General features: G+C 40.3%; 1 protein-coding gene across 1 annotated transcript; it reads left to right on the top strand.

The window, feature by feature from the left end:
* Window positions 1–2,291: 2,291 nt before the first annotated feature.
* Window positions 2,292–13,248, top strand: kpna6 (karyopherin alpha 6 (importin alpha 7); the record flags this gene model as incomplete). Its single annotated transcript, XM_014330441.2, is given in 13 exon segments — window positions 2,292–2,425; window positions 2,555–2,647; window positions 2,839–2,938; window positions 3,055–3,149; window positions 3,771–3,902; window positions 3,994–4,082; window positions 4,196–4,295; window positions 5,107–5,270; window positions 5,362–5,440; window positions 5,664–5,789; window positions 6,626–6,753; window positions 7,195–7,379; window positions 8,131–13,248. Coding segments are annotated over 13 exon segments (1,613 nt in total), but the record flags the coding sequence as incomplete, so codon positions are not given.
* Window positions 13,249–13,628: the final 380 nt, after the last annotated feature.

The following is a 13,628-nucleotide window of genomic DNA, read 5'->3' as shown; positions in this document are numbered from 1 at the left end:
AACGGTTTTTATAGTCGACATAATCGTGACTAGTCTACTAATCGTGGCAGCCCTAACCTGTAGACGAGCTAGCCCTTTCTTGTTTAGACAAGTAAACAGGCTGTTACAGTAGTCGAGTCTTGTAGAGACAAAAGCATGTATTATCATCTCGAGTTCACTTGTTGACACGATGGATCTAAGTTTTGAAATGTTCCTCAAGTGAAAAAAAGCAGGTTCTTACTATTTGATTTAAATGTCCCTCCAAAGAAAAAGCTTCATCAAAAATAACACCCAGGTTTCTAAGGTTATGTTTCTGTGAGGAACCTAAGTCACCCAGTCGCTGTTAAATATCAGATATTGCACTGTCTGGTGCAATAATCAAAGTTTCTGTTTTGGCTGGGTTTAGCTATAAGCAGTTATTGTTCAACCATTGTTTAATGTTGGTTAAACAGTCAATCAGATCGGAGAGCTTATGAGCTTTAGCAGGCTTAAATGAACAATATTGTCAGCAAAAAGATGAGATACTTCAGGAAACTGCTGTGTTATCTGGCTAAAAGGAAGAATGTATATTAAAAACAGAATAGGTCTTAGTACAGAGCCCTGAGGAGCTCTACACAACAACTCTGTAGATTCCAACATGATCTGGTTTGCAAACACACTAGATATTGGAAGTTGGAGATATTGGAAGTTTAAGAAGTTTTAGATCCTTCCATAGGTTCACCTACAGAAGCCTTACTCTGACTTTTACTTCTTCTAGATCAGGCGTCTGCAACCTTCAACATCAAAAGAGCCTTTTTAGCTCCTCCTACCAAATAACAGGAGAAAAAAGAGCAGCACATGTGGGTGATGAGGGGGGCAGACAGACAGGTGATGGTTGTAATTGGGAGATGATAAATTAATATATATATAGTATATTTATTAATAGTGTTACGGTTACCCCTAATTTTAACCCCTGACTCACGAACCACAGGTGGGTTGCTGACCTCTGCTATAGCTGCGTCTCTCACACCAAAGCCTCGCTTTGCGACATCTTCGTTCGAGCTGAACTAAACTGCGTTTGACTTCTGGCACTGTTGTGCCACAGTTAATCTAACAAACACATTGCAGAAATGAGTGCATCCAGCTGCAACCTGTTCATGTGTGCCATCCATCCCTGTGGCTTTGCCATCTGCACACACGTGCTGAAGCATTTCAGGGGTTTGTGCTAATCCCCTGAAACCATAACATGACCTCAATTTCCGACATTTGTTCTGATATTTAACCTCAGAACCTCCCCACTGTTACAGTGGAGGGCTTTTGGCACACAAGGTTGGCATCGTTCTGTGGTGTCGACAGGTTTCGGTGCTGTCCCCCACCTCTCTTTCACTCCCCAATAGGCTCACATGTGACTCTGGGGTCTGCCTGGTGTCCCGTTCTGGTGGCATGACTGCACAAATGCTGAGAATGGGCAGTTTGGCCTGTGTGGGCACCAATTTACGCTAACTCTGCGATTTAACTGAATAAATAGGTTTGTTCTGAGCTGGCTGACTGGTACATGAATAGGTTGGCTGAGTGGGGGGTTTTGCGTCCGTGCATGTGTATTTTTAGGCTGTGTTGTCCGGTTTTCATGAGCTTGTTTATGCAAGGACTTTTTATATTGAGGCATGTGTGACAGCTGTTTCATCATCATCATAGCTTATTATTAGTAGGAATGAACGGATCCATACCTTCCAGTTCAGATGCTATGTCAATACACTGCCTTCAGGTATCTGATGATACAAAGTACTGATCCAAGCCAGTAGAATTTATAAGCCATCTAAAGACCTGTGAAATCAGTCTGTGTAAGGCAACATTAAATATTTTCAAGAATGCAATTTATGTCTATTGAAATGGTACTTATGAATAAAATAATACAATTTTAACATCTGACATTTAACATCTCATTTCACCTCCGTGTGAGATTCTTTACTGCATGCTGTGATCATGAATGGTCACCTGGCGCCTTCTTTTCCTGCTCTTAGCGTCATAGACGTTCTCACACACACACAGAGGTCTCATGTGGAGCAGAGCTGGTGTTAGACAGGTGAAATGAAATAATAGTAGTCGTGTTGCTTTTTAAGGGCAATAAAAGGTTCCCAACAAGTGATACACCGAATGTGACAAGAGTCGGTGAGAAGGGAAAGCGTTCAGCTTTCTTGTTTCTGGTTAAACTAAAACATGTTGTAGACATATAACTAAAAGTTGTTGGTTTCTCAGGGATGGAAAAAAAGAAAAAGCCTCTAAGTGCAAACGTTGGTTTTTGATTTAATCATGATGTGTCTTTGACCAACCAGAGCCGTCAGCCAGTCCGGCCAAGGATAACTACAGGATGAACCGATACAAGAACAAAGCACTCAATGCAGATGAGATGAGGCGCAGGAGAGAGGAGGAGGGCATCCAGCTCAGGAAACAGAAACGAGAACAACAGGTATGAGACCAAATGTGACAAACTCCCAGTTCATCAGGTTGTTTGTCTCCTGGATGAGATTATGTCACTGTGTAGTCTGTGTTCAGCATGTGAGTGTTTAGGTCTCTTAACAGCTTTTTATAATCCCAGCTTTTCAAACGGAGGAATGTGGACATTCTCAATGAAGAAGAGGTCATGTTAGAGAGCCCACTGGTGGACTCTTACCTCAGCTCTCCAGTAACTGTGAGTAAATGATCATTATTTTTTTTAACAAGTCTTGCATAGACAAAAAGATGATCACAGACTAGATGCATTTTTACATCACGTTTGTGTAAAGCAGTTTTTAGCCTGTTGTCCAGCTTGTGGATTGTAAACAAGGGACTCTGTGGTGAGTGGGTGAAGTGTTTAAAGTGCTTTTACATGGCCTCTTGCAGGAAGGAGTTATTACCAGGGACATGGTAGAGATGCTTTTCTCAGAGGACCCAGAGCTTCAGCTTGCTACAACACAGAAGTTCAGAAAATTACTTTCCAAAGGTACCCAGTCATTGTAGTGTACTGAGAGTACTTCTACATAAGAGTGAAACCATTTGTGCTGTTCCCCATAGACCACAAAAAAGCCTACATATAGTTTTGCCTCTTTGTTATTCCAGAGCCTAACCCACCAATTGATGAAGTTATAAACACTCTTGGAGTAGTGGAGAGGTTTGTGGAGTTCCTAAAGAAGAGCAGCAACTGCACACTACAGGTCAGTTATTTATTTATTTGTTAAATATACAGTGTTAAACCTCCAGAACACGCAGAGACTTCTGAATTGAGTGCAAAAAATGTGATTTTTACCATGTCTTTGGTAGCAACCATGCTACTTTGCTTTTTAGGATGCCTTTAACAGAAAATAGTGCTTGTTATGCTCGACCTTACTGCAGAGGTAGCCATTGCAGTGTTCTCCTAAATGCTAGGTGTCACCACTCAGACAATATCGCCTCATCAGTGCTGATATAGGAGGAGAAGAAGTCAAAACTTCCTTAGTCTTATCTTTTCAAACTGTGGAAATATTTCCCTCTGTATAATCTGTGAGTCTCTATCATTGGAATGACTGTAAAAACAGACACAATTGTACGCTCATGTCTTCAACCCAGCTGCAGCAGTACAACGTACCCGGTTCAAAATTTTCAAACAATATCAAGAGCAGTTCATCAGTCCTACATGACACTGTGTTAGATTATGTTGATGCAGCCAGCCAGCTGTAAGAAAGGAGAAACTTGAAAAGTGTTTTGAATTGCCATCATTCTTGCACATAGTAAGTGCTGTTATCTACAGTTCATGAGTCTCACTATGCTTGTTTCTCTGCTTTGTCGTGTTGCTGCAGTTTGAAGCCGCCTGGGCGCTGACCAACATTGCGTCAGGAACATCCTTGCAGACAAAGACGGTGATTGAGGCTGGAGCAGTGCCCATCTTCATAGAACTGCTGAACTCTGATTTTGAGGATGTTCAAGAACAAGTAATGCACCGGTTCATAGATTGTTCACTGTAATAAATATCTTTCCATACTCTGCGATACCCAAGATTTTTATGTCTCACTGTTTCTTCAGGCTGTGTGGGCCCTCGGTAATATTGCAGGGGACAGTGCAGTGTGCAGGGACTATGTGCTGAACTGCAACATCCTTCCACCACTATTAATGTAAGTTCTTTTATTTCTGCTTTTGAGTCAAACCTTCCTACAGCTTTTCTCCCTGTGACAAATTTCTAATATGACTTCCTATAATGGGCTTTTGATTTTCTTTGGTATTTCAGGCTTCTGACAAAGTCCACTAGACTGACTATGACTAGGAATGCAGTATGGGCTCTGTCTAATCTGTGCAGAGGAAAAAACCCACCACCTGCTTTTGACAAGGTACCACTCATCGAGTCAACAAAAAGGATGCTTTAGGGTCAAAGTTCTAGGAACCTCTCTGAGTGCCTATAGGGGTTTTCCCAGGAGACTCTCATGGCCTTAGGGTCATTCATTTCAATATAGTTTCAATTAGCTGCTTTTTCTATGCAGACAAAGCTAAACATTCAAGTACGGATAAAGGCTCTTTGTTATATCAGCCGATCACTCTGTACTATTACGAGTTTTCTGGCTAAACCATAAAAAAACGTATCTACAAGAAGTTAATTTAATACCAGTGAAATGTATATCAGATTAAATCGAATGTTGAGTGGGAAGAGAATTTTCCATTATGCATTGTCTTCCTATGGTCACTATATGAAAGATGCATTTAACTTCTAATAAGTTCAAAAGTTTCAGAGATTTGGACTTAAGAAAAGCAACATTTCTGTTGAATATGACAGGAAGTTGCTGCTAATATTTACTTGTGATAAAAGTTAAACACATTCTAAAGTAAACAGAAGTCTGTAAAAGCCAGCCTGTGTGAGGAACACATGGCTGTGTCCCACAACCAGTCAGGTTGCCTGTATTTACCAATTCAGATCAACACTAGATGCTGGATTGCCCCAGGTCACAGCTGCAGCATGTGAATGGTTTTGCTCTTGAATCCTTCTACAATAACATTTCTCAGGCGGCACCATTGGTTTCTGCAGCTCTGTGTACTAGCTGACATTTTGTGGGAAAATTTTGACATGTTCTCTCTCAGTGATTTATGTTTGATGCTGAATTCACATTGTTTGTCATGATACATATGCATTATGTTTGTGTTGTCTAGGTGTCACCCTGCCTGCCAGTGTTGTCCAGGCTATTATTTAGCAGTGACCCAGACTTGCTGGCAGATGCCTGCTGGGCTCTGTCCTACCTCTCAGACGGCCCCAATGATAAGATCCAAGCCGTCATTGACTCTGGTGTCTGCAGGCGCCTTGTAGAACTACTCATGTAAGATCAGGCTTTACTGTGCCTCATTTCTGAACCTGTAAATTTGACCTGTACATTTATTAAAATATTTCCCAACCCCATCTTTCTGCAGGCACACTGACTATAAGGTGGCTTCACCCGCCTTGAGAGCTGTAGGAAACATTGTCACAGGAGATGATATCCAAACACAGGTGAGACTATAATAAACTGAAGTTGGTTTGATGACTCCAAAGCTTGTTGCATGTTGAAGAGGCGTTTGTGTCATCTTAATATTTCTCTCAGCTTACCAAATGTTTCAAATGCTATTTGCTTTGTTAATAATTGCTGCTACAGCTGCAAAGTGATGCAGTTCAAAGATCTGAGGTATGTTATAAAGAGCGTGTGAAGTTTTACTCCCTGCTTTGCTGTTTTTAGGTGGTGTTGAACTGCTCAGCCCTGCCCTGTCTGCTTCACCTCCTCAGCAGTGCTAAAGAGTCCATTCGCAAAGAGGCATGCTGGACCATCTCAAACATTACAGCAGGAAACAGAGCACAAATACAGGTATCACACCCTGAGTTCATTTCTCAGTTTACCTGAGGAAAAGTTCTGTGGAAGCACTTTAGTGTTTGCCTAACTATCTGTGAAGTTTGTGTCTAAAAAAAATAAAAAGTTTCAAAATACAAACTACAACTATTAATCCAAATTAAACAAATTAAACAACCTGCAAGAGTCAAAACTGAAACTGATTTTTAAAAAGCACTTGTTTACTGTCAGTAGTTCAGCTAATATTAGTCTACTTAAATCATATAGGTTGGTGTTGTTAGACTCAGACACTGTGATCATGACTGTCACATTATTCTGGTGCAAATTTAGTTCTCCTGCTGCTTGAATGTTGTAGGATTTAATTGTCAGCATTACACAGTGTTGATTAATTTTATGTAATCACAGCTGTAATACAGTGTCAACTGTGTTTTATATATTTAGTGGTTTGTTCTTTTGTGTGGGGCCAGAAAACAAGTGTCTTGTGTGTCAAAGCTTTTCAGCTCCGTTTTAATCTGTGTGTTTGGCTGCACTGGGTGGCTGTTTAGTGGAGATGCTGTGCCTTATTTGTAATTCAAACGTACTTTAACTAAACTTGTACTGACTGCAACCTTAGCCAGTAACTGTATTCAAGGTGCAAAGATTGGATTATATTGAAGAATTATTTTTATGTTGGTCAGTTTCTGTATTTTGGTCATATTGTAACATTCATATTAAAGATTCCTAAAACTCTAACGCCCTGTCAAATAACATTTAGTTTTTGTTAGTTTTATCTAGTGTATCAAGTTGATGATTTCAAATCAGTTTTGAATGTCTTTTGCATTTCTCCTGTACTGATCTCTCATCCTCCTCCACAGACGGTAATCGATGCAAACATCTTTCCAGTACTGATTGACATTCTGCAGAAAGCTGAATTCAGGACCAGGAAAGAGGCAGCCTGGGCCATCACCAATGCCACGTCTGGAGGAACACCAGAGCAGATTAGGTTAGCTTCGCAAGATTCATTTAGTTGACAGTCCCTCCATTGTCATTTAATCACATCAGCAGATCAGATGAGTAGCTTAAGTCAATTGCTGGTTTTAATGACAAGACTTTTAGAGATGATTTAAAGTAGGATTTCAGTAGTACTGTATTGATTCAAAAAGCATTCTGCAGCAAAATGTTTTCTCAAGGAACAAAAAAGGTTTCAGCTGGTTGATGAGTCTAATGGAGTTTTCTGTTTGAGGAGAAGTTCAATTAACAGCTTGTTAGAAATGAAAATCCCCATGCAGAATTTGGGTGATTGGAAAAATAAGGAGGTTTAATAAGTGCATGAAAGTGAGGCGATAATGTGAAAGGGCTGTGAAGAATAACTCGGACTTAATTGTAAAGTAAATAAATGAATCACCTGCATTCATCTGCCTTATCCATGTCTGTTTGCATAAAGATATCTGGTGAACCTGGGCTGTATTAAGCCCCTGTGTGACCTGCTCACTGTGATGGACTCAAAGATTGTTCAGGTTGCTCTTAATGGACTAGAAAACATCTTGAGACTGGGCGAACAGGAAGCCAAACAGGAGAACAACGGCACCGGAGTTAATCCTTACTGCAGCCTCATTGAAGAAGCCTATGGTATGCTGCAGGAAATGCACACAAACATGCATGCTGAAAAAACATTTGATTTGGATTTGATGCAGTTTACATATAATACAGCATTATTGGAACACTTTCAGTGCTGATAGGCTCATAGCTTTATCACTTTGGCAGACACTGAGGCTATATTTCCCTAAATGAACCTCATAGGCATAAAAGACATAAAGGCATAAAATTAATGATTGAGGCCATAAAGTTAACAGGAAAGTTTCTTGAGGTCACAAAGTACGAAAGCTACCAGTCTTTTTGACGCCATACTAGTTGCCCTCTGCTGGCCATTTGAAAGAATGCATGTTTAAGGCCTGGATTAGCTGCAGCCACGGACGCTACATCTGTCTTCTGTATATGATCTGTAGCTGGTAGTAGTACTCATTCTTTTGTTCTGGAGATCACCTGTGAGCTGGAGGGCAACAAACCACACAACCTGAAATTGGTTCACATGCAAGACCGAATACTGATTACTGTGGTGAGCTGCAGTCCAGCCCAGAGTTTGATTTTTACCACAGGATTAGACTCTCTGGAGAGGCAGCTACTTAAATTCCTCCATTAGGGCAAATAAAATGTCAAGCTTCTGCTTTTTTCTAAGGCTGCCATACATACTACACCACCAGAGGCAGAACGTAGGACAGCTGAATTTAAAAAAAAAAAATCAGTTTGGGTTTTTTTGTTTGTTTGTTTGTATTTTTTTAGTTTAACAGCCATTCTGATATTCCATTCCTTGTTTTTCCAGGTCTTGACAAAATAGAGTTCCTCCAGAGTCACGACAACCAGGAGATCTACCAGAAGGCCTTTGACCTAATTGAGCACTACTTTGGTGTGGAGGACGAGGACAGCAGTCTTGCCCCTCAGGTGGACCAGGCCAACCAGCAGTTTCTCTTCCCTCAGCAGGAGGCCCCCATGGAAGGTTTTCAGCTATAAGTCAGCCACCCTTTCCTCTTCATACCTCCTCTCATAGATGGCTCCTTTTTACCACCGTGCCATCCTCCCTGAACCTCCACTAAATCACCATGAGGCCACGCCCCCTACCCTTTGGAGGAATGCTAAAATTGTTCCGCTCTCCAGCCTGAAAATGCCTCGCCCCCTTTCATCGTTTCCAACCAGTGTACTGACCTCCTGCAGGGCAGACTCTCATGTTTCCTGGCTGAGGGGAGGGCGCCACACAAACTCCCATTACAGCTAGAAGAGGAAGTAATCACCAGTAATCATCAAAACGCACACCCAGACATCTTCCTGTCATTTGACAGCGCTTAGATTCTCTCATTGGCAGCAGTAGTGATTTGTTAGTGTCTTTAATATACACTTTCATTTCTTTTCCAAACGGAAATCTTTTGTTTTCAGGATTATCCATACAGAGCGTGCAAACTGGGGTGCATGAGCAGAATCTGCCCAACTCTTCGTGTCACTATGACTCAGTGCAATTCAAAAAATACTTAACATGATCCCTTTTTTTTTTTTTTTTTTTTCCTCACCCTTTATCTGCCTCCGCCCCTTTTTTATTTTTAAATTATTTAATTTTTTTGTTTTATTTTTAGTGCTTGTGATATTTTCTTTTGCTTTGCCTGCTCCCAGTCAGTAGGCTTAGGCCTGCTCTCTGCATATCTACTCAAGGTGAGAAGAAAAAAATAGTCTTTATGGGGTTTAGAGCCACAGATGTCAACCCCAAAGTTTGTCGCCCTGAGTTGGATGCCCAAGCTAGGAAGCATGATTTGTTTCGGGGGTTTTTTTGTTTGTTTTTTTTAAGCGGGTGGCAAGAAGGGTAAAACTTTATCAAACAGAAGGGCTGTGAATGTTATTTTTGTTTTGTTTTGTTTTTTTCGAAAAGGTTATGTTAAAACGTCTAGAAAAAATATCCAGGTTTTGAGGGTTAAATAGTTAGAGACCCAATGTTCGTAGTGTGCCGTGTTATTAATAACATTTGAATTATGAAGTGATCTAACTATTAAAAAAGGCATAGTTGGGGATTTAGGAGGAGAAGAGCTGTTGGCAGCAAAAGCAGCAAGAATTAAGAGCCTGGGGACGATGTCTTGAAACCCATTGTTAACTGGTTGCTGCTGGCCTGCAAGCTCCCTCCACTTCCCCTGGTGTATGTGGTAGGGTTTTTGCATGGTGTTATATTACCTTGCCTACAGCCCTGAGCATCCCTGGCCAAACACTACGAGGAGTCGTTACTTCTTTGTAAACAGCATTTGGAGTCGAAAGCAGGAACCGGGCCGGATTCGGTGATGTTAACAGTGATTGTGTATTGACGGTGGTGGTGTCGTGTATAGTGGTAGAGTTTATCTATAATATATGGCATTCTATATCACTATATATTTTTGAGGAATGGCAGTGACATAATGATTTTGCATGGGTTCATTGTAATATGTGTCGATGTAAATTGCCTGTTCTCTGCCTGGCAGGGACGGTCTGCACCGCTTCCTCGTGTGTCTAACGACAAATGGTGTTTAGCCGGGGATGGAGCTCAGAGAAATAACAAGCCTAACTGCAACAGAAATTCAAGTATAAGTGTATATTTGAATTTTGGTGTATTTTCATTATATAAATATATATATATATAAATATATTTGCGCACACTTCATGCACACTTGCATACACCAGCAGACACACTGTACACACACCTCACACAGATGAGTGGCTAGTAGTAACTAAAAAGGTTTCCATAATCTTTGGATTTAAAAAGAACTAAATTTAAAAGGGTTTGTTTTGAAGTTTTGATTCTCCTCAATGTGAACATATTGGATGTTTTTTGTTTTTTACTTATTATTTTATATTTTAAAAAAATCCTGCTTTCTGGAGCAGATGAAGGATTATTTCCCAAAATCCTAAGGATTGCTTTGAAACTGTTTTAGTTGTTTCTAGCCTCGTGACTTTTGATGGTTAAAGTGAGTCCTGTAAACTCTGACCTGAGGGCAGTTTGACCTCTAACAGAAGCTGTTCTCAGGTCAGCGCTCAGGTTTTGTGGATGGAGCTGAACTGTGGTTGTGTGATGTTCGACTTACGGGGGCACTCTGTGAGGGAGGGATCGATTGACTCAGTGACTAGGTCCTAATCAGAGTCTGGGAGCCCTCTGTTCTGTGGATTACTGAAGCATCTCCAACTTAAGACCATGAACCTCTATATTAAGTCTTTATCACCGAGATTAGGAATGGATCAGTCTGCTTAATAGCAAATATTTTTTGACAAAGGCAGTTCTTTCTTATTTGGTAAAAAACACTAAATTCACAGGCATATTTTTCCATTTTGACGTGCGTGTTAATCTTCTGTCTCAGTGGATGACACCGTCATGGGAGACTTCTATTGGCTCATAGCTTGGGAGGGGTGTTAGGCACTGTTGGGTGTTGTGAAGTGCAGTGAGAGTTAAAACCTGTCCTCCTATGAAACAGACATTTGCAGTCGGTCATTACTTTTAGGGGAATTAATCCTTGTTGGAAAATTTTTGTTGCAGGCTGACGAGCTGTAATCGACTCCACCTGCACTGTTATCTTTCTTGCTACTGTGCTACATTTTGTACTCCAGACCTTCACCCTCACGCACGACTACAGACTGAACTCTGGTAACAGAGAAAATCATGAGAGAGAGTTTTTCAAGGCATAAAATGCGACACACAAAAAATTCTTCACGACTTATCATGATTGGATTCTGAACAAATAAAATCTGTTGTTGTGATGCACAACCTTTCACCAGACCAGCACATTTTAACTGGGTGTTGCTGCAGAGGTAGATCGGCGATTTCACGTTCAGGATTGTTCCACTCTTACTTCCAGCGTAGATCAGCAGTAGAGCACGTGATGGTGACAAGATTTTTGTGTTTTCACGTTGGGTTTGCGATGTTGTCCACTGAACGCGTGTCCTCCCAGTAGATGTAAAAGGCTGAATCAAGAGTTATATGAGGATCAAGAACTTGCCTCTACACTCATGTGTAGGGGCAGCATTTATGACTGAAGTCTCTGATTTGATGGCCAAGTCTGTGCTTGGCCAACAGATGATAACAGAATTTGCAGTTTTTAAAAATATTCATAAATAAATCAGTGAATCAACCAGGGGGGGATAAAGTGTAAAATAAAAATGCACTCCTATTCACAAAAGTGCCAATCCGACCAACAAAGACTTGAGGTTCTTATGTATCTGTCTTTGACTTAAAGATTTGTTTTTCTTTATATCTTTTATTTACTTGAATGTTGCACACGTTTTTTGTGCAAAAACATTGCTGCTCTATTTTTCTTATCTTTAAAGTTACACGATTTGCCATGGTTTCTGTGGATAAGTGGCATTCTTTACTGTGGGCGCCTATAAAAAGGGAGGGAAAAAAGGAATTTAATTAAAGAAAGCCAATTGTCCTGTGTCGGGCGGGGCGTAAAGGACTCAACAAACGAATCAAACTGGTCTTTTCCAGCTGCTGCCCATTGGTGTGATGGTCCCCTCTGTAACAGTCTTCTAATAGTTTTCACTGTGCATAGATGAGCAGTGGGTTCATGTTCATGATGTCACGACCTGCAGCCAACCCTCTGCAAACAAAAAAACAAAAAAACGTCTGCACTGATACAAACTTTGTAATGATGTGGCACATAATGCAAATAATGGAAACCTAAGCAGCTGTCAGGGCAGACAGATGCAGGTACTGACCTAACTGTCCACGTTAGTTTACCAAAGTTTTGTCCTCTTGAAGGCTGAAAATTTCCTTGATGGTTAGTTTGTATGACTTTTATGTGATTGGCTTGTGTCGACCCGGTCAGAATGACTGACAGATCCCTTCAGGCCGTTTAAACCTTGCTTCTCTTCATTAGAAGCCGCACTAGATGGCACGCTCACTCCTGAGTTTTCTTTTCTCTTAAATTCAGGCGCTGTTTAAGGAGTTGGAAAAATGTGCAGATGAATCCAGAAGACTGCAATAAAACATTGTCAAAAAGAAAGAAAGAAAATCAGCCACACCCTGAGAGGCGAAGGCCCACCTACAGGAAAAGCAGCTCACAGGTGACACTCCTTCCACTGGGTGGAGCGAACACAGGCTACTACTTGACATTTTTCTAAGATAAAAACAAAAGAAGTTTAAATAAATCTGGGATTCAGAAATAGTACAATGATTTACATTAAAAGTATTATAATTTAAACTATATGTATGTTCTGATACATTGACAGGGATTCAGATGTAATTCTAATCACTTCTAAGAAGTGGAGAAAAAGCCTCATTAGAACATGTCACACGAAAAAAACAAAAAAAAGTAGGTGGTGAGGATGCAAGCTTCTCTTTTTTGTTTTTGCTTTTCTTGATCTTTTTCCTGATCAGGATATTCTGGGCTATATTTTTGGATAAATGTGTTTAAAGTTTCTCGTCAGGCTGCATGATCAGGAATCTTGTAATCTATCGGGGATTGAACAGAAATCACTAAAAATCACAAATCTGACGTGTCTTCCGTCCTAGGAGCTATTGGTGTCTTTATCCAAATCTAAAGTAACGTCTACGCAACAAATGTTTACAATGCTACGTGTTTGTAAAAATACTTTTCATATGCCATCACTGACCAGTCGTGACGCATCTTCTGCTCTGGTCCTCTCATTTCTTTTACACGTATTTATTTTCTCTATTCTTGTTTATGGTTTTTCATTTGCTCCAAACGACCCATCTTTAAACTGTGACTCGACTTGACTTTTACCGACGGTATGAATGAGCGATGAAAAACTAGTACACTTCAAAACTGAACATGACACACAAACATGAACATGAAGAAAAAGATGCGTACAGGAAACGGCAACAATATAAGTGTAAAGAAAGCATATTGAGATTTAAGGAAAAAGCTGTTCAGTGGAAATATTGTGCAAATCAAATAAAGTTATGTTGCAACCCCTTTAATGAGTTTTTCTTCCTCAATATTCTTTCATGTTGGGGTGTTGATGGTGATATTTAATGTGAAAGAAGACAACAAACAGTACTGTTTAAAAGTCTTGAGCCAACATCATTTGTTTAGATTTATAACGATTTATTGAAATGTGGAAAGGCAAAAACGGTTGGTATAATTCTTACAAGCCTGATATTCAGTATTTGGTATGACCAGTTTTATTAAACACAGTCTGAACTCTCGTAGGCAAACTTTCTTTTAATGTCTCTAAGGAATTTTTTTTTTCTCCGGACTTACTGATGGACATTCAAAGCTATTGTTCTATTACCTGTCAAGCTGATCGCACAATGACAGGCCAGTCATGACTGTTTGTGTTCAAAGTGTTTTGACTCTT

This window comes from Haplochromis burtoni, unplaced genomic scaffold (genome assembly GCF_018398535.1).
Source record: "Haplochromis burtoni strain Fernald_Lab_line unplaced genomic scaffold, NCSU_Asbu1 Contig_813, whole genome shotgun sequence".
NCBI classification, from domain to species: domain Eukaryota; kingdom Metazoa; phylum Chordata; class Actinopteri; order Cichliformes; family Cichlidae; genus Haplochromis; species Haplochromis burtoni.
Note: the sequence above shows the minus strand (reverse complement) of the source record. Positions and strands in the feature narration are given on the sequence as shown.